At 35.9% G+C, this 21,823-nt stretch overlaps 1 protein-coding gene across 3 annotated transcripts in view; it reads left to right on the top strand.

The window, feature by feature from the left end:
* vas (ATP-dependent RNA helicase vasa) overlaps window positions 1-21,823 on the top strand; it is a 77,167-nt gene that overhangs the window by 3,221 nt on the left and 52,123 nt on the right. For 2 of the 3 annotated variants that reach the window (XR_012755749.1, XM_075360516.1), the window contains exons 2-5: window positions 2,129-2,341; window positions 6,510-6,573; window positions 17,070-17,439; window positions 19,762-19,880. Coding sequence is in view for 2 of the 3 variants with exons in the window: in XM_075360516.1 (XP_075216631.1) it covers window positions 6,511-6,573; window positions 17,070-17,439; window positions 19,762-19,880 (552 nt within the window). In the remaining variant the exon portion in view is untranslated. The remainder of the gene's footprint in view (window positions 1-2,128; window positions 2,342-6,509; window positions 6,574-17,069; window positions 17,440-19,761; window positions 19,881-21,823) is intronic. The other variant, XM_075360517.1, reaches the window with a different exon arrangement.

The following is a 21,823-nucleotide window of genomic DNA, read 5'->3' as shown; positions in this document are numbered from 1 at the left end:
GACAGCAGTTATGGTATAACTCCAAGGCTCCGTAATTCTTTTTACCACCTATTAATGGACAACAGAGGTGATTCAGTTTTTCACATTCTGAGGAGATTGTCATTAGAGAAAAAACATTTGGTCAATTAAAAATGAGGTTCTTGAAATTGACCAGTATAAGGATATGTACAGAAAAAAATCCCAAGAACAGTAGTAGTATGCTGCGCAGTTTTGCATAATGTTGCCAAATATTTAAATAACATTTTAGAAATACTGGATGAAAATAAAGATTGTACCGTGGATCCCGGGTTGATTTTATTTGAAGATGAGATAAAAACAATGGGAAATAACTAAAAGTAAAGATAAATAAAAAAAATGAAACTAGCAAGGTGCCTCAGCAAGCAAAGTTTTGCCGAGCCAACCAAACCATCTAACCAGCTTGTCGAATTTAAGTGACATGTTTAATTTAAAAAAAATCATAACCATTTTTGTTAAGATTTCATTAGTGTTTCATGGAAGTGAGGCTAACTTTACGCACGTGCCGAAGGACACCTTAATAGGGATCCCATCCACCATGCTTAACGGCGTGCCATTTAGGCAGCCAGTTTATTGTAAGTTTTAATTTAAAGGAAGAAATAATGGGTTTAATAAGGATAAGTCTCAAAACTCAAATATGCTTGTAATTGTGAGAAAATGTTAGGATCTGTGATAATTAAGTTATTTCGTTCATATTTTTTTCTTGTATCTCTTTTAGTATTTTAATTAAAAACACTTCTATTTCCGTTTTAATCATTTTTCACAGTTCAGCAAAACTTTGATGTTTGTCTATTAACACTAGTCGCTGCAGTTCTGGTATACACAGTAGGTCTGAAAAGTTCCCATACTAAATTTCTGTAGTCGACACAAGTATCGCCATCTTTCGGATAACCAAGGAACTTTGTAGTACGATGTCTGACGAGTGTTAGTATAAAATTTCATCACGTTTTGTCACTCCAGCCTCGTTATACTCGGCCGCGTACGTTGTGTTCATGTGTCCTTGTGCGAGCTCGCGACGTGGAACAGAGAAGCGCGATAAAATTTTGAGTTTGACTTTTGTTTGTCAACAAAAAATCTTTTGTTGAAACTTACTCATGATACAGCAAGCATTCGGTGATGAAGCCGCATATCGTACTACAACATCCACGAGGTGGATGCGGTTTAAAGACTGTAGAGAGTCGTTGATGACGAACGAAACAGTACTGCTAACAACTGTTCACGATGAAAACGTTACGAAAGTTCGTTCACTCTTGCTCGAACAACCTCATGTTATCCTTTGGGCCATAGCAGAAGAGCTAAACATCGGTACAGACGCAGTAGGTACAATTTAACAGAAAAAATGAACCGCCGAAAGGTGTGCTCTCGTTTCGTTCCACACTTATTGACCGAAGAACAAAAACAGATGGGTCTTTCTTGCGCTGAAGACTTCGTTGAAACTGCCGATAGCGACCCGAATTTTTTTTGCAAACAATTGTGACGGGTTGAAACCTGGTGCTTCATCTGCAAACGAAGTGTCAATCCGCTGTTTGGTTGAGTCCTGGAGTAAGACCGACGAAAATCAGGCAGCAAAAATCAAGAGTGAAAACGATGTTGATTGCATTTTTCGACTCCATTTGCCCTAACTGGTCAAACCGTAAATTCTAAACTATTTGGAAGTAATGAAATACCCGGTGCGTCGCTTTCGTCGAATCCTACCCGAATACCGGAATTGGGTAGTTTGACTCTTGCACGACAATGCCCCGACACACATGACAACAGTTTTAACACGTTATTCCGCCGCAAATCAAATCACCGTCGTATTCCACCCGACTAGGCTCCAGCAAACTATTTTCTGTACCGAAACTCAAGTTGAAGATAAAAACCCCTTTTTCGTCGACATTTTTTAGCCATCCGAAGGGCTTACACCAAGCAGTTGAAGGCGATCCCACATAGTGATTTCTCCAGGGCCTTTAACGGGCTCTACTGACGCTGCAACGAGTGTATAACTAGAGTAGGGGACCGATGTGAGTAAATTCGTATTTTGTATTTCTGTATTTTTATTTAATTTAGATCAGGAACTGTTCACACAAACTAGATAATTCCGATGTTTCTTTGGTTTCTTCTTTGCTTTCAGAACGACGTTTTCTCTTACTTTCCTCATTTAACCTTCATTTTCTCCACTGTTGGAGGAATTTGGAGTATAAATAGGATTTTCATAATCAACTGTGGCAGTCGACTTGATTTCACAACTTCGTTTATCACTTACCTTAAAAGAAGACGTTTATTCACTCTAAATCTACTGTACACTTAAAAGCAAACACAATACTCAGAAGTGAACATTTTTAAGGTAAGGCATCACTTACTAATGATTCTTTTTTTTATTCTGTTACCACATATATGCCTAGCTTAAACATCACTGGACACAACGCGCTAGCAGCTCAAATGTTAGCGGGAGTAGACTAACTGATCATGCAAGTTTCCCAACATAGAGGCGCTGTGGCCCCACCACTCACAGGCTCCAATAAAATAGCATACACCAGAGTGAATTTTCAATTCATCGTCAACCACTGCATGGAGAAGACCAAGAAGAAGAAGATGAAAGAAGACACAAATACCCTGGTCAGCTCAGTGTGGGACCTCCTACCAGACGCCAACAACCCTGCTGAGGTCCACTGAGGGAGCTCTGCTGGGTGTGGACGCTACCTTTCCACTCCAGCTTGCCGGGCTTCAGTCGCTCTGGCCAGCGGACTCAGCAGCAGGAGCCGGCCCAGTGTAGGGATCACTTGGGGAGAACCACCTCAGCCGGACTGGTGAAAGACGACCAACACTGCAGGGCTCTGGGGGCTACCACTGCCACGCTGTAGTGAGGAGCCTGGTCTGATTTCAATGGATGAGACGCAACTCCCCAACTACAGCTTTTCTCAGAGCTAACACAAAAACAGCCCTTTTCAGGACCACCGCCACGTGCTGTCAAACCATTCACTAGGCCCAATGTTCTTACTTTATCAAAGATGTAGAATTATTTTTATTTTTTTAATTTAATATAAATGTTTTACTTTAATTGGCATTTACCATTTTGGTCTTTGCGTGCGCATTTCAGTGTATTACTTTTTATGTTGACTTATTTTTAATATTTAAAAATATTAGTTATATTATTACATCTTTATTTTTTATTGCAGTTTAGTTTTTTATTTGTTTTCTATTTGAAATTATCTGTAATTTTATTTTAATTTGTTACGGGTACATATAATTTTCTTTCACATTTACCCAGTAGAGTAATAGGAAATTAATAATGCAACATGTTTTTTTACATTGTATGCGACCTTTTTCAGTGTAGCAGCTGATATTTGATTTATAGTCCTCAATATTTTAAGTTCATAACATGTATGCGGGTTGTTTGAGTACATATTATCTTTCAAAAAGCCTTACAGATAAAAATCAAGAGGACTAAAGTCCAGTGATCAAGGAGGCCATAGACCATGAGAAATTACCCGGTCATTGAAGAAATTGCATGGTATTGTTTGCCATGTGTGCAGTTACTCAAGTCTTGTAGCCAGCAATCACGTTCATCAGCAAAGCTGTAATAAACTCCATGATTATTTCTTGATGATGCCATTTAGCTGTGATGGTCTCTGAAAAAAAGATAGGCCTGACAGTTCTCTAACAAATTAAACCACACCCCCAATTTTGCTTAATGTAATGGCTGTTCATGGAAAACATGTAGGTTCTCTGAAGATCATATTCTGTAATTTTGACTGTTAACATGTTTGCTACTCAACTTTGAAAAGGACAAGGACCAGATAAAAATAATGAGGTACAGTTATTTTCTGAGCAGACCTCGTAGGTGTTGTGACAGTTGAAATGTTGTTTTCTAAACTATCATGTTTGTTTATATCGATTGTTAGTATAAGTCTCAAGAGCTAGCGACATTAGTAAGCATATTGTAAAAAAAGGCGACAGTGAAAAGAGAGTACCTGCTGAACGAGAGTTTTTGTTTGAGCTATTAAATTATGTTTAAAAAGTAAAACTCTGATTGTCAGTATGTATTTAGTTAAAGCACTCTGGGGCCCAGGCATATAACTATGTATGGAAGCCATGACAATTTTGTTGAATTGTTGTCTGAGTTGAGATCATGTGGATAAATATGGAATCACAGCAGTTGAAGTAAAATGAAAATAACTGGAATGTTTGGAAATCCAGGTAAGAGTATTATTGATAAATAAAGATCTCTTCAATCTTAGCAATGGAGATGTACAAAAACTAGATTCTTCTTAAGCTGTGAAATTGGAAAAGTATGAAATTTATGATATGCATGCACACACACACAGGAAGTGTTTAGTAATGCGCATGGAATCCAGGCTTTTGTTACATATTTTAATTTGCAAGACTGCAATTAAAATGTGGACTAAACTAAAAACAATATATGAGCATCAATCAAGGGTGAATATTCATCTATTACAGCAACAATATTTTAATTTGAAAATGGTGTTACAGACTTTATATCAGAACCTTAACTGCTACTAAGCAGCAGAAGGAAGAAATACCTGAAAATGGTTATTACAAAAATAATCATGTCTTTGCAGTTTCAGTATAAATATTTTGTTTCTGCTTGGGAGTTAGTGGCTGAAAATCGACAAACTAAGCAATTTAACAGCTAGATTATTGATTGAAGAAGAGCGTTTGAAATCTAGTGAAGAAACTATTGTGTGAACTGCTAAACATTGGTGTTTGCTACATGCAATTGGTATTGGTACTGTTTTTCGTAGAATAGACAGAAGTTCATAAATATGAGCATGAAAACTGTGCTATATATACCTGATTTAAGGATGAATCTTTTGTCACAGGACAAGTCTCTGGATAATTGTGTTTATAAAATATGACAAAGAAGCACGATTAATTTACAAGGAAACAAATAAAGTTTGTGCTTTGGCTAAACAGTTAAATAAATTGCGCATGATATTTTGCTTGGATAACCAGAATTTTGTACACAAAGATGATTTTTGTTCTGGCGAATGATGTCATATTGAACTCAAATAAAGAATTTTTGGTCCGGTGGCATGAAAATCGATACATCAATGTTTAATCATGTGAAAATATTTTGAATCAGAATGGTATCGTGGGTTAAGATAAAAATGAATCCTTGTTTTGTGAAGCCTGTATGCAGGGAAAACAATATGGTGATTCATTCAAAGGAAGTAATTCACAATCCTCTAAAGTAGGAAACATAATCTGTGCTGTTGCTTGTGGTCCTATGGAGGAAGTTGGCTCAGTAGGTGGCTTTCATTACATGTTTTTATTGAAAGATGACTGACTATTCACATTATAGACCGATGTATTTTCTAAAATATGAGTATGAAGATTACAGTAAGCTTAAACGTTTTGTAAAACTTTGTGAACATCAAATGAGTCAGAAAATTAAAATCTTAAGAACAGTTAATGGAAGGGAGTTTGCTAATGACAGTGTGAAAAGACTTCTGACTTAGCAGGGAATAGGACATCAAACTAGCGTTCCTTATAATTTCAAACAGAATGGTTGTGTTGAACAAGAAATGTGAATGAGAACTGCATTGCAGTGAGGAACTGTTCAGAAACCTTATTTCAAAAAATTTTTTAAATAGTATTTGAAAACTTTTCAAAATACTTAGCTTCACTAAATCAGTATATTTGTCACCTTCACAAAAGACGTGTTCAGTGGAAAAATGCCTTCCTCCACTGAAAAAAAAAAACAACTATTGATTCTGATAAATGAAACAAAGTGAAGCAAGTTCAATCACAACATGACAACTGACATCTTTTTATTAATGTGCAAAGCCCAAAGAACCCACAGGGTAATCAACTTAATGCCAAAAGAACAGAATGCACCATGTAATTCTAAAGTATACTGCATAGCAACTTTCCAAATGCCCTGTATAAGTGTCCGTTAGCAAGCGTTGATTGTAAGCATAGTGTAAAAGAGACAACAATGAGAGAGAGAGAGAGAGAGAGTATGTGCTGTATGAGAGTTTTATTTTGTTGTTTTAAATTATATTTAAAAAGTAAAACTGCTGGTCAGTCATTGTGTATTTATTTAAAGCACTCTGCATCAGTATGTTAAAATAAGATATAAGAAGGAATTGATGGACCAATTTTATAATAGACATGAATTTTCACTCATGCTAAATTAAAAAAATATAAAAACTAAAATTTAGATTTAAACTGAAACTAAACAAATCATATAATGCTTAATTTGTTTTTATTTAAATAGTCGTATTTTTATTTTCACTTCTAATTTTGTGTTTTAGATTCTTTGATTGATTTTTTGACCGATCAATTTTGGGAAATTGTTATTTACATCATTGTAAATAACATCACACAAAATTTTTTTAGTTCAGTTTGCAGTTAATATGTTCACCAAATAAATGTGTTTTATATCATTTTGAAATTGTTATACATCAATTAGCATATTTCAAATTATTTTATTTATTTTATTAGCAAAGATCTAAAACAGTTTTATAATTTATTAATTCTGATTGCAGTATGTCTGACTGGGAAGATGAAGGGGGGGAGACTGTTGGTTATTCTGCTCCAACTTCATATGAGGTAAGTCAGCAGTTGCTGCTTTAGAGAACTTTTTTTTATTGTAATTTTCCTATGCATCATACTAATAATATTGGTGATTCTAATGCCAGATTGACTTCTTTAACACCTCTCTTATCTGGACATTAGAGTAAACTGAATATTGTTTGCGCAAGGGGAGTGTCCAGATTTGGAAAGTATTTAAAAATTGTATTTTAAAATTATTTACAGAAGTGTAATTTGATCACAATAAATAAAAAAAATAAATGTCTTATTTTATTTTTATCTGTTAAACTACTGGGAGATTTAAATACAGGACAGTAAATTTGCTAAAAATAAGAAGAAAAAGAAAAAAGTTAAATCTAATTCACTATTAACAATAGAGAATAAACTTTCCTCTCTACACAAAATCATATACTATAATGCATGGACATCTGACATATTCTTCTTGACCACTTTAACCATGAGGGAGACAAACCCATATAGTCTGGTGATGAAATGTTGATTTCTTATGTCAGTGCTGAGTTGAAACAACAGCCCATGCAGTGGCATCATTCCAGTTCACCTAAACCGGGAAAATTTAAACAATCCCAGTCATGAAGGAAAATCATGGCAACTGTATTCTGGGATCAAAAAGGTTCTTTTAATTGATTTTATGGAACCTGTAACAGCCACCACAAAATAGTCTTTAATTTTTTACCTGGCCGGACATACACTGAAGTAAAGCTCACTCCTGGGGAGTGGGGCCTTCGAACTCAAATGAGCCTCCAGTTCGGCTCACTGATTGGATCTTTTGTGATCAACACCTGCCTCAAATCGTCAGGTAGTGGTTAACCAGGCCCAGCTACATTTCATTTCATTGAATCATTTCTGCCCCCCCCCCCCCCAAATGACCAGGACTCTTAACTACTAGGGAGGGGGAATTAGGCCCGATATGTCGTTCCCGAGCCCCACCCAGCAGCCAGGACTCGATCTTGTTTCCCCACAGACCTCAGGACTTCCCAGATGATCGTCAGAGCTGACATACCTCAGCATGTGCCAGTCCTCCCAGTCGGGACTATCCACCCTGCCCTAATATCCCCTTCGACATCATTCATCATCTTTTTTGCCTCAAAATCGTCCTTGACAAAACCATCAATGGCTCTCCAGTTTGCTGCTGAAGCCAGCATATAACCTACTAGTTCTTCTGGTGTTAGTTCAGCGACTTCTGTCCTGACCTAAGAATTTTGCCATTTCTTGCAATGGAACACAGTTTCCTCCACTGAGTCTTGCTCGTGACAGTACATACATGTTGGCAATTCGTTTCTGCCTATTCTATGCAGGTATCCCTTGAAATTCTCCCTTGTGAGGGAGAATTCTCTCACAAGGCTAAAATCTGACGCACAATTCATGTCGGTAGACATGATGTGCGTCAGATGGTAATTTAATTCAGTGTTCCCTAGCGAGCCATTTTCACGATGAGCAAGTCCACCGGGAAACCCCAGAAAGAACACATGCAGCATCGTATGAAAGTGTCCTGTATCTTGTAACAACTCCTAGTAATGCTCTCTGGTGGACCCTCCGAACTCTGTCGAGATTTCACGGGATGTTAATTGTCCTGCCCCAGGCTGGCGGCCGCGTACAGAAGAACTGAGGCTGCAGCCGACATGATTACTCTTCGTTTGGCCAAACCAGGAGCCGGCTGCGAAGACATAAGTCTGTTTAAGGTGTACACTGATCTTTCTGCCCTATTACAGACTTCTGTGACATGTTCACCAAGTTTGCATGCTCTATCTATTATTACGCCAAGGTATTTGACCTTATCCCTCCAACGCAACAGCTGGTCACCAATTCTCAGTTCTATTGGCTCCACCTTGCATCTCCCAGTTAGGGTTATGAACTCACATTTGTTAACCGCCAGTTTCAGACCACGTGTTTGCATCCATTTGTCAATTAAAGATAATGTAGAATTGCCCCTTGCCAATATTTTCTCTTCCTTCCTTCTGCTGACAAGGACCACAAGGTTATCAGTGTATGCAGTGGTGTCTGTCTGTGCTGGCAGATGGAGGTTCAACACACTGTCATAAACCACGTTCCAAGATAGGGGCCCCAGCAACGACCCCTACGAAACACCTCCAAATAGCTGAAACCAGTAGCCGCCTTTTGTATCAGCTGCCCACCTGTCCTTTAGATAATCTCCAACCTGCCTGCTCAGGTAATTCCTTTCTTTCTCAATGACTCCATAATAGATTCCCACGGTATGGAACCGATTGCATTCTTTACATCTAGCAAAATCATTGTTGGCATATTCCTCATTCTCCAGGTGCCCTCTCTTTCTCTTGCAGCCCAGTTTATCACTCATGAAATTGCCTGGGTGTTGACTTCCCCTTACAGAAGCCATATTGGTTTGGGTGAATACCCATCCCAGCTTTTAGTTCATCAATTATTCTTACTGCCAGCATCCTTTCCACCGCTTTAGCCATGGTATTTAACAGGCAAATAGGACAATACTTCGCTGGCCGACATCTAGTTCACCCTTGAGGAGGAAGACCACTCATGCCTTTTTCCAGCAAACCGGGAAGTAGCCACTTTCCAGACCCCTATTAACCACATCTTCACAGGATCCGTCTCACAAGGCTTTTGAGAATCAATGCAGGAATCCCATCAGTCCAGGAATCTGTTAATCAATTGCCCAGGTCATCTCGTCCATCGTGAATCTGCGTGCCTCCAACTCCTGTGGTCTGTGTATGTCTTGTTCCCAACAGGGAAAAAGTTTCTCATCCCCCCCCCCCCAAATTGCACTCTCCTTTGTAAGTACGGGCACAGGCGTCTACGTAGCTTCTTCATTACTATATAATACACCTGCCCCCAGGGATCATGATCAAGGTCTGCACGTAAGTCCAACCACTTACTGCATTTCTCTGTCCTGATTTCACAATTTAGTATCTTTCTGGTCTCTTTGTAACAGTGTATTGCAGAGGCACCCTTCCCTGCGTGATCTTCTGAGGCACTGCTTATCCTGACAACAACTGGGCAATCCACAGGGTCGACCTGTATGCTTCCCATCCAATTGACATCTTGCTTATTTCTTGTCTTATAGTAGCCTCAAGAGGCCACATTTGTGGATACTGTTTCGACTTGTCTGTAAGTCAGCCTTGGGGGCAGTCCCTGATCTTTTCTTCTAAATGATCTGTCTCTAATCTCCAGCCAGGTTGCAGATGATCACTGGCAGTGTCGTCCCAGAGTACACACCAATCACACTGGTGCAGGTCCCATCTGCTGTCCAGGATAGTCAAATCTAGGTATAAAGTGACCCCTAACCTTGAACGTGGGGGTGGTGTCATTTACACAGTTTAAACCATTGACTACCATCAAGTCCCTCAGTAACTCATCCCTATAATTAGTCTATCTAGTACCTGCTGCCACTTATTTACAATTGAAATCTCCCAGCAGTATTGTCTTCTTAGTCTATCTAGTTATTACCTCATGGAGATCATCTATGAAGGCCTGATACTCAGCCAGCGCACAGTTTGAGGAGACCTAGGTTCTAATTACCACCGCATCTACCAACTCCAATGAAACAATACCATCCCTCATTTCCAGGAATTGCCAAGCGTCCTGTCCATTGATGTCTCAGGTAGCTACATCACCTCTTGTGTCTGCATACCAGTGGTTTCCTGTGACAACATTCCTATTGGGCTCAGTCACCACGACAAAATCAGCCCCATGCCTACCCACTATCTTACCAGTCAAGTCGTGAGATATCAAGCTTCTATTTGAATTCATTAACAGGATTTTAATCATGTTTGTTGTATTTGCACTTTAAGCCTCCAGTCCGATGATTCAGTAGCCCACAATCCAGGCATTTCATGTTCTCCTTAAAAGCTGCTGTTTTGTTTTTTAACCCACAGTTAAAACAATGGTCTGCCCTGTATGGACCTCAACTCTGATCTGCGATGCCCTGGATGCCAATAGCAGTAGCATCCTATCTGCCTCCTCACAAGTATGGGTGCGGCAGTGGACCCATCCTATTCAGATCCTCTTCTCAATTAGCTTTCCAGCTGCTCAAAGCAACGTGATTAATGTAACACTTGGTCTCCTTGTACGCCGGCCTTATTGAGGAGATTTATCATTATCTAGGGCCTGTGGTAGCACGTCTTTTATCTCTTGTTCTGTGATGTCTGATTCCACGTCTTTAGTATGTACCAGAGTACATCTCCCACTTCGTGTTTTGAAATCAGTCTGTAATTCAGCAGCTTTGTTATGTAATTTTACTATAACATGCTCCGCATTCTGCACACCCTGAACCTGAATGTGTAATTCATCATTATTGCCCTTCTAGAGTGATATAACTTCTCCTGTCTCCTCTCAGGAAATTGTGAGCTTCATGGTTGATTAACTCTGTGTAAGTCCTTCTTGCCGCTTTCACAACTATGATTCTACTCTCAGTCATAAGGGAAGTGGCCCTCTTTACACTTGTCAATCCTGGCCACTGTTTGTTAGGAACACTATCTTGTTGTGGCCCAATCTCCTTCACTGGTGTCTTTTGTCCTCTGTGCAAGTATATTAACATCTTTCTAATGTAGGAACTGACTCCCACCACCAGGCAAAATAAAAGCCAAAGACTTGGAACTACGCATGACTCTCCTAACTGAATTCAGGAGTAACAAAAGTGAACTTTGTTTCCCCTATGCTGAATTATAATATACTCAATACCTGTACTTTCTGTACATCCACTTTGTCCATTCCCAGTATAGTTGACATGTCATGTTCAATGTCACCTGGCTTGATCATCAAGTCCACACCCCAGTCCTGGGCCAGGTCTCTAAACGAACATCTGTCACCAGTTTCTGTTGTCAAGTCATTTATCTGTTTGACCCAATTGATAATCTCAGCCAGAGTCTGAGGGATGAGATTGACAAGCTCATTGTCAGTTACTTCCTCCTGTAGAATGCCCTTGACATTGACCGTTTTTGGCTCCTTTGTCTGTGTAACCTGCATTATTGTCGTTATAGGTGGTGATTTTTCCGATAAGAGTTATAGTCCACTGAGAAACAATTTCTAAACTGCATTGTTCCATTCAAAACCAACAATGAAAATGCTGAGATCAGGAATTGTTCTTTACAATAACACACGGCTGCATGCACAACAGAGACAATTCACATATTTGCATAGGTGACTTACACAATCCTGATCTTACACCAGTGACTATTCTCTTCCTACACATAAAGAACTGATTTGCATTCCAATGATTCAAGGAAAGTGAAGAGTTGAAAATCTCTGTGCAAAGTGGCTACATTCCCAGGAAGTGGAATTTTATGCATTGGGTTTGAAGAAAGTTTGTCTCACAATATCAAAAGTGTTTGGAATTAAATGGTGATTATGTAGAAAAATAAAGTAAATATATAAGTATTTGCAATCATTAATAGATTTTTCATCTTTTAAACTTATTCCTTTTGTTACTGATCAGCTCTTACTTTTTAATCATGTCTTGTAATATTGAATACATGCCATTCTCTAGAAACAATAGGTAAAGTATACAATAACAGTAGTTAAGTAAAAATATAAGTATCTTAAGTTTTTTTTTGGACATAGCAGGAGCTTTTAGTAATTTGTAGTGGCCCTCTGCCTTATTTCAGCTGCAGAAGTGTGATTGTACTCTTAATTAGCTGAATGTGTTGTATAGTTATTTCAGGAATTGAGGTGTTATTCTTCAAGATGGTGTCTCAGAAGTAGGAAAGGCGCTATGTAAAGGTTGTCTGCAGGGTAGTGTTTTAGGACCCTCTGCTCTGGCTTATTGAATTTGATTCTTTGATATGGTTGAGATTACCCATTGGATGCTGTACGTTGTTGCTTATGTGGATGATGGGTTTTTGCTGATTAAAGGAGATTTGAGGAATCAAATCAAGTTCAGGGCAGCCCAGGTTTGTAGATATTCCAGTTGTGGAGTTTGTAACATAAGATGGTGTATAGCGTAGAGAAAACAACATGGTGTTTCTCAAGGACAGACAGAGTGTAACATAACGACTGTTAGTAATGATCATGTATCAATGGCAGATCATCCAAAGTATCTAGGTGATTCTCCTTATGAGAATCTTTGATTCAAGGAACACTTTCAATATGCTGCCAAAAAGGCTTTGATGTCTTCTTTAGTGTTGGAGAGCAATTCACCCTGATTGGGGACTTAATTTTAGTACTATGCATGTTTTGTATGTATGCAAAGCTATAATGCTGTATGCTGCACCTGTATGGGCTCACTGAATGAGGAACAAATGTTATAGAGATATTTTGTTGAGACCCATGTGTCTACCATTGTTATCTGTGATTGGTGCCTGTAGACTGCTGTCTCTCTTTGAGGTAGTCATTGTTATTTCTAGTATTAACCCTACAAGTGCCCATAATAACACTCTGTGTAGCCAGCTCAGTTATCTGTTTTTTGGCCTTCTGATTACTTCTTTGCAACTTTGTTTATATGAGCACTGTAAAATATAAGATATCAAATTATTCAGAAAGAGTTTATCTTTCAAAATACCTATGTATCAGTAAAATAAGTAAAGACTGTTCATTAAATGTTATAATTAACATAAAAATTCAAGAAACATACAAAAACATAAAATTTGAGTACTTACTAAGAATCATCTACAGACAGCAGGAATTTTCCAAAATATATATTTGTTTGTTATAGTTTTTTGTGTTTGTCTGTCAAAGTTTCATTGCAATAAATTGATATTACTATAAATTAGAAGCAAAAATATCTCGCACTACAACATTCAGTTCACTACACTACTCGCCACTGAACACAACAAAATACATTTATACATAACACTTACTTATATATAGGTTTATTCAGTAGAGTTGCATTATTTACATTAAGATAATTTAACAAATTTATTCATTTTATTTCAAGCATTTTTCTGCCTTTTGTAACCTAATGGACAATAATAATGATGTAGTTTTTGCCAACAGTTGCGTTTCCTTTCCATCTGGAAGTTTTGCAAAACAATGGTTTTTTGAATCCTCACTAGATTTTAAGTATACATCATCCTCATTATTGCCATAATATATATTGCTTCAATATTATCCACTAGGAAATCATATCAAAGCAAAGGATTGTCTTTGTTACCACAGTAGATTATGTACATATTAACTACTACTTCATCATTAAATTTAGAAATATTTTTTCCAGTACCTCCTTGTAGCATGGTTAACCTTTTTGTCTTTTATGTCAACACCACCAATGTTTTTATTTGTGTGTATCATTTCTTACCTCACTGCCAAATTTAATTTTATGTACTTCCATCTTTGTCAGTTCAGCAGATGAAAGCATGAGAACATGTTTTTTAGTTTTTCTCTTCAAAAGCACAAGCTAACAGAGCCCCTTTTCTAAAAAAGATACTGTTTTTCCCTTAGATTGAAATTTATACTGAAGTGTAGCTCTTTGGGTACACCTCTTGAATTAGACCTTACAGGCCCTGTCATCATAGCTTTCCTTTTGTGCAATTCATCTATTAAAGATATTTTAGTGTAAAAGTTGTCTGTAATGAGGTGATATCCCTTACCTTCTACTTTGCAAACATCAGTTAAAAATAACACTACAGCATTAGCCATCCCAAATGTATCTCCAATAGCAAAGAAATCTTTACTACTGTACAATTCAGTGTGCATGACATAACCAATGGAACTGTCACATTGAAATTTCTTTATTCCAGATTGTGAATGTTGTTTATTAGGCTTATATTGAATATTTACGATGTGATTTTTCATGCCGATTAGGCTTTAATTTATGCTACCATTTGATTTGGTGTAAAGAGTGCCTTCCATTTCTGATTAAAATAAGAAAGCAAAAATCTTACTTTAAACCCGGGGTAGAACCCTTCATTACCTCTAGGAATCAATTTATTATTATTTGAAATATGAATGTAATGATCAGTCGATTGAAACTCATTTCGTGCCATTATCTCTCTAAAGAAAGCCATCACTTGGCTTCTCCTAGTATCCCAATGGGTTATTTTCTTTTTTTTTCCTATTTAAGACCATGTTCAGCATTATAACAACCAACGTTTTATGTTTTGAAGATGTTACAGGTCTCCATTTGTGAGTTCTACTAGAAGAATGACCATTCTTTCATGCTATCCATCTCTTGTTAAGCATATAAGTTATTTTCTACCATTAATGTTGACCAAAAGTTATTATCAAACATCATAGAAAAATAAGAAATTGGAGGAGATTTCTTTGAGAAATAAGTCTAGTATTAGGTCCTGGATGATGAACAGAAAAGGGAATTTCACTGGTTTGTTTGGTTTCAGGTGGAATAACCTTTGTCCAGCTTTACTGTTATTACCCACCGGGTTGGTCTAGTGGTGAACGCGTCTTCCCAAATCAGCTGATTTGGAAGTCGAGAGTTCCAGCGTTCAAGTCCTAGTAAAGCCAGCTATTTTTACACGGACTTGAATACTAGATCGTGGATACCGGTGTTCTTTGGTGGTTGGGTTTCAATTAACCACACATCTCAGGTATGGTTGAACTGAGAATGTACAAGACTACACTTCATTCACACTCATACATATCATCCTCATTCATCCTATGAAGTATTATCTAAACGGTAGTTACCGGAGGCTAAACAGGAAAAAGAAAGAATAAGCTTACTGTTATTACCAGTTGAGATAGGCCTAGGTTTTTTTGGTAATATGTCCAAAATTTGTATGTGCTGAATTATGTTTAGAGAAGAAAAAGATAGTTAATCATTGTAATCTAATTTAACAAAAGAAGTGATTATTAGTAGGTACTTCAATAACAACGATATTAGATGGCATACTAATGTTTGAGGTTATGTTTTGAATACTGGTATCAATATATTCTATCATATTTTCTTCACAAACTAATTCATCAGAATCATCACTATCACTACTAGCCCCATTAATATCCTTGTGAATGAGCTCAAGGAAAACTGACTTGACTGATGCCAAGAAAGTAGAGGTAAGGCCAGCTTACCTCTGGGCGCATAAAAGAAATAGATAGCCAAGGTTTCCATTTATTGCAGCTCAGATGGACTGAACCATGTAATGGCTGTTACACTCATGATATTTTTCCTGATGTGAGGAGTATGCAGGTTTTGTTAAATGGATTTCCCTAATTGGCATATTTCACAAATTCTTTCTGGACATTGTTCTTTTACAGATAGGTTGGCCAGATTTGGTTTTGTTAATTCAGACGTGTCCAGAGTGTAGGGCCATTTATGATGTGCATGTCTTATATGACTGTCCCAGGTATGAAGCTGAATGTACCAAAGTAGTTTTTATCATTACTTCTGTCATGATTCAAATGACTGAACAACATCCGGAGATGCCTAAATGACCTCTCATTGTAAAAAAAAAATAAAAACGTATGAGGACAAGAGAGCTTGTGAGGTTCAATTCTGGTTTTGATCTGTAAGTTAATTAGAAAACAGAAAGGAAATGGAACATAGTTACAAAAAAATTAAATTAAAATAAATTTTAGCCCTGTGGAGTATTACTGAGGGGTCTAATGCTACTATGGATGTCTAGATAGAATAGCAATGTGTGTGGCTAGGAGCCCATCTGGGTGCTTCCTTCACCAAGATAAGTTTTGGCATTGAGCCCTGATTAGCTGAAGTATTTGCTGTTAGATATTTATTTGCTGATGAGAATGATATGTTGAGAATTCTGGGATGGAAGGGTGTATGCGTTGACCTTGCTCCTCAAAGCAGACTAGAGCAGAGAGAGGGGCAGGGTATGTTTTCATTAAAAGTTAATTAAATTTGTTTCTTGATTTTGTCGTAACTCAAAAGGAATTTGAGTAAATTGAATTGCAGGGCAAAATTACAGTTTTGATCATCATTGTCTTATTGATATGAGAATAGTATTTTTGGGGTATAAAAGACTCAATCAAGTATGATCCAGGGCATAGTTTGATTGAAGTTAGATATAGGAATGATTTTTGTGTGAAACCTTCAGTGTTAGAGGAAGGCGTGGGGATTGTGCTTCCATGAATTAGTTACTTTGATTGTTAAAATGTTGTGAATTATGGTAGGTAGGTGGTCATGTTTGGAAGAATCTGTACAAAGGCGATAGTAAGTTGAGTAAACATACTGATAGAAATGTCTCTAGACAGTTGATTTGTTTTGATGGCATTAATTAAATTTTAACTGTTCATTCATTTAAATGATATATTCCATTTTAGGTCAAGTTGCCATGTGGTGAGAATAACAGTTTAAAGGATAGTTTGTCAAACTTTTGTTATATAAAATGATATATATTTTTTTGTGTGTTTGATTTAGTCATGTACCCATAAGATTTTGTCACTGATGGTGTGTTAGCATTATTCCTTTTGTAAAAATAAAATTGGAGATTGTAAAAACTAAATAATTATTTGGAATATTGACATTGGGAAATATTAGCAAGATTGCTTTTTATATATGAACATTTTGGATGGGTTTTCATTATTTAATTTCTTAGTATTCAGATATTTATTATCTTGAATTTATTTTAGTGATATACAAGTTCATTTTTTTATTATTACAGCAGCCAGGCATTGGGAAGAGTACTGGAAAGGGACGAGGATTTATAGCTCATGATAATGATTGGGACGATGATGATACTAGTACATTCCAAGAATCACATTTTGACACTGGTGGCAGAGACTTTGGAGGTAGTGATAATGGGAATAGGCAAGGGGGAAGAGGTGGTAGGGGTGGCCGTGGGGGTCCAAGAGGAGTGCGTGGTGACAGAGATAGAGATGGTGTCAGTAACGGGCAGTTTGATGATGCTGACTATCAATTGAATGGTGGTGATGCCAGGAAGAGTGGATTTAGAGGAGGAAGGGGTAGTAGGGATGGTGGAAGAGGAGGTGGTAAAGGTGGAAGAGGAAATGGTGATGGTGGGGGTGATAATGGTATGTTATATTTATCATGTTAAATATTTTTTTAATTTATACTCGTGTAAAATGCTGTAACTTATGTATTGTATTTCATTACATTACACTTTACACAATGTAACGTGTATATATTTTTTTGATATAGATAATAGAACACTTATGCATTAATCTAAATATTCTTACTGTGATTTTTGGATGTGTTTACTTGTGATTGTAGAATATCACCTATAAACTAATTATATTCATAATCTTGATTGTTGATAATAAGTTGAGTTTACTAAATTCAAGTTTTATAAATATTGAACAAATTTAAGAATAAATAGAAACTTGTTACAGTGGTATAATAATAATTGATCACAGTTATTCTGTTTATTATTTAAAAAGAAGGCATAATTTAGTTGTAAATATATTTGACTTATATTTATTTCAACTTTGCTATATTTACTTTTAACAAGGTTTTGTATTTATTGATATAAAATCCTGTCTACAGCAAAATGTTTTATTGATGAATTTGCAACATGGATCAGGTAATATTTATACTGATGGATCTAAATGTGAGAGTACCGTTGATATTGTATTTTTTGTTTTTAGCAGGATATATATATCGTTATGTATTTACCTGCCTACACCTATCTATTTGCAATCTGCAGTGCCAAATATTTTATCAACAGAGGATATGATTTGCTTATATTCTATGAGTGCCGTATTAGTTAAAATTTGTACGGGGTGTGTTTGGAAAATTGTAAAACTGGGCTTGTAATTTTGAATGGCAATTCTTACAGGCTATTGTGATAGATCATCTTCAGAGAAGTCCCCTTCTGACTGAACACATGACAACTCCAATGATGTTTCCACTTTTGGAGGAAAATTTTTGTTCTTAATAGTGTTAAGAATTCTCTTGTATTTTTCTGGATATATTCAATTGAGTCAAATCGGTTCCCTTTCAGTTTGGGAAACATGTAGAAGACAGTAGGGGCTAAATAAGGGGGTTGTGAAACAGTAATATCGAATTTGGCTAAAACTTCCATGATTGAGAACACATGCTGAGATGGTGCCTTGGGGTGGGGGACCCAATTATTGTCTTGTGAGAGTGCAGGCCTTTTCTGTGGCACGTTTTCGCTCAAATGCTGAAAGATACTTATACATACTCCTGGATGATTGTCTGTCCCTTAGTGGTAAATTCCCAATACCATGATACTTATAGAATCGAAGAAAATCACCTGCATTGTCTTCACATTCTACCGACTTTGTCACGCTTTTTCGGTCGTGGTGAATTTGGACTCGTTCATTGCAGTGATTGTGCCTTTGTTGCTGGTTCATACCCATTCCACTCCCTTCTTTTGAGCAAGGGGTGGCAACTATCTTAAAAACGTTTCCAGTCACACCTTGTATTACTAGCACACTTACTGAGTATGAAATTAATGATTCAATACTAAACGTGTTGATGACAAGGGTAGTAGTGACTACTGGTTTGAGAGTCATTATAGAATATTAAAAAATGAGAGACTAATTTTGTAGCAAAATGCGTTAATTTTACCACATTCCGCTTAACATGTCAGACGTCAGACATATTAAATTTTGTTAACAGTTAATGGCACATACTTCAGATTCAGAACTACATGAAATGGATATTCATTCTTTCTGTTTAAATAGTTAAAAAGTGAATTGTTAAATAGCCTAATATCTGTAGCCCATAATATCTGTTCTATCTAAAGCAAAGCATAATCTATTTATAAAATATGTATCATGTATTACATAACTTTTATTTAAATCAGCATTTTTGCTTGAAATTCTTGTTCTTTGAAGTAACTTGTGCTGGCAATTGAATGTTTTCTGTTAACTGTAGGAATTAAAATAAAGAATATGTGTTAATTTTTGGATGCATGTTTTTGTTTAAACATAATAAACAAAATTTTATTAAGGTGAATTCTTTAAAATGAGTAGTAAGTGTTCAGAAAAGTTTGATTCAGTAAATGTATATTTAATATATAACATTATTTATTATTATATTATTCATTTTGAAAATGTTAACTTGTAATAGAACTGCCTGTGCATTCTTGACTTTATTAGTAATAAATAAATTTTATTGGAAAATTTTCTCAATGTTTTCTCTCAGTTTTGATTCCTGAATAATTATTCTTCGCTATACTTTATCATAGGATAAATATGATAACAATATTTATAATATTTTTTTAAAGTGAAATTGTATTTCTGATATCTATGCAAAATTGTAGTTATTTGTTAAAATCCTATGTATCTGTCTTTTATTATTGATAATTAATTCTATAAGCTTTTGCATTATACTTATTCTATATACTGTTGAGTATTTTCTTTTTGTAGAAAAAGAAAAACCAAGAGAAAGATACATACCACCAGAACGAGAGTGTAGTGATGAGTTATTTGAACAAGGTGTAACAGCAGGAATAAATTTCGATAAATATGATAGCATTAAAGTTATGGTAAGTTGAGAAGTAGTGAGGTTTTGTTTTTTACAAGAGTTATTCAATCTTTTTCAAATTTTTCACTAATTTGTGTAATTGTTTGTCTGTTTGCTCCACTATGACAACACGTACCTCTTCAGTCTTAATTTTGAAAATTTTAAAAACTTTTTTCGGGATAATCTGACAATCAGTTTCTTAGCCACCTGTTAGTACCTCAGAAATCTAAATTTTTAAAAATGATTATTAATTATGAAATTTGTTGAGCAATTAATCAAAACTTTTTTTACAGCAAATAGTGATTTTTGCATATCATTCAAATATTTTTTTTTTGTAAATGTAACTCCAACCAGTTTGTAAAATTAATGTAAAATATTAACAATATAATTCAACTCTTCACCAATAATACAACCCTGCTAAATAGAACGTTTTTTAACTTTTGGTAATTGATTCCTTGGTGTTTTTTAGCACTGTATCTGAAAATAACCTTCACTTTTTTCCATCGTGTCAGGAATTTTCACAAAATGAAAATTTCAAAATTTGTAAAAAGTTGAAAAATTGTGAAAATGTGTTATACTGTAAAATAGACATAAGATGATTTTTACTTCCTTGTTTGAAGTAAAGGATGTATTGTGATGGTGAAAAATTTTGTTTTTCAAATTTCAATGGAAATGTCGATTTTGACCATCCCTGGTTACTTATTCATTCATTTTGACTAGTTTTGGCGTGTTGTCTGTAAATACGAATGTATCTCACGTAACTCAAAAACGATTAGCTGTTGATGTTGAAATTTTGGATTTAGGGCTGTTATAACAACTATTTGTACACCTTCCCTTTTGATTGCAATCAACTGTACCAAAAGTGTCCAAAAAAGACCAAAATCCAAAAATTTGAATTTTTTCTTCTGCAGTAATAAGAGCCCTCATTGAGAGCTTTTCGATATATCATAAGTGGTACTTAACTTCCATTGGTTCCAGAGTTATAGCCAAATAAGATTTTAATTAATGAAATATTTGAATTCTTTTTTTAAATTTAAATATATTGATTTATTAATAATTATTAACCCCCTGATTGTAAAAATATATTTGCAATAAATAATAATTCAATAATAAAAATAAAAAAATCAGAAATTAATGGAATAAAATTTTATGTAATTTTCATTTTAAAAAGATGTGTAATGTAATTTAATAGGCGTACAAGGAAGTCGTGTGCTGTCCACATGAGATTTTTTTTTTTTGCTTATACACTAAGCATTTGTATAGCTAAACAATTGAGTGGTCTGAAGAGGTGTGCAGGGGGGTTAAAGATGAGAGTGGGATAGCTTGGGTGATAAGATGTAACGTGTTTATTGGCAGCTATCTGTGCCACTCATGCACCGTGCAACTACTGTCAGTTCTGTTTCAACCATCAGTATGCGTAAATACAGTTTTTTTCCATCCTCCATGATCAAACCAGTTTGTTGGTGGAAAGTTTATTTTCAGCCCATTAAGCAAACTTTCTATTCTCAAAATTGCTCAAGAGGCTGCTAAAATTCTGCAGTTTCTTTTTGTTACATCTGTAGTGAGTTAATATTGAAAAGGCAAAAAAGAAATAAAATAAGTTTTGTTTGAGAATTGTACCTCACGTATTTTGGAGTGAAAATAGATCATGACAAAAGTTGGGCACAACCACTATGTTTGTGTTACACATGTATTGAAGGACCATTGGAACTCACGAAATCACACTAATGATTTTTACTTTTGTTTGACTGGTCCTCACAGTTTCAATTTGAAGAATAAAAAAAGAATCATCTATCCAAACATGCCATCTGCTTTACGCTCTGTTTCTCTTGGTCCAGTGCCAATTCCACCAGAAAAGTTACCTGAAATTGACAGTTCCACAAGTGATTTAAATAAAGAGAACCTAGAGGAGTATGAACCCATAGATAGCTGTGCATCAGTCAAGAACTAAATGATTTTGTTTGA

This window comes from Lycorma delicatula, chromosome 3, assembly GCF_047948215.1.
Source record: "Lycorma delicatula isolate Av1 chromosome 3, ASM4794821v1, whole genome shotgun sequence".
Classification (NCBI taxonomy): Eukaryota; Metazoa; Arthropoda; class Insecta; order Hemiptera; family Fulgoridae; genus Lycorma; species Lycorma delicatula.
This window is presented reverse-complemented; position numbering and strand designations above follow the sequence as displayed.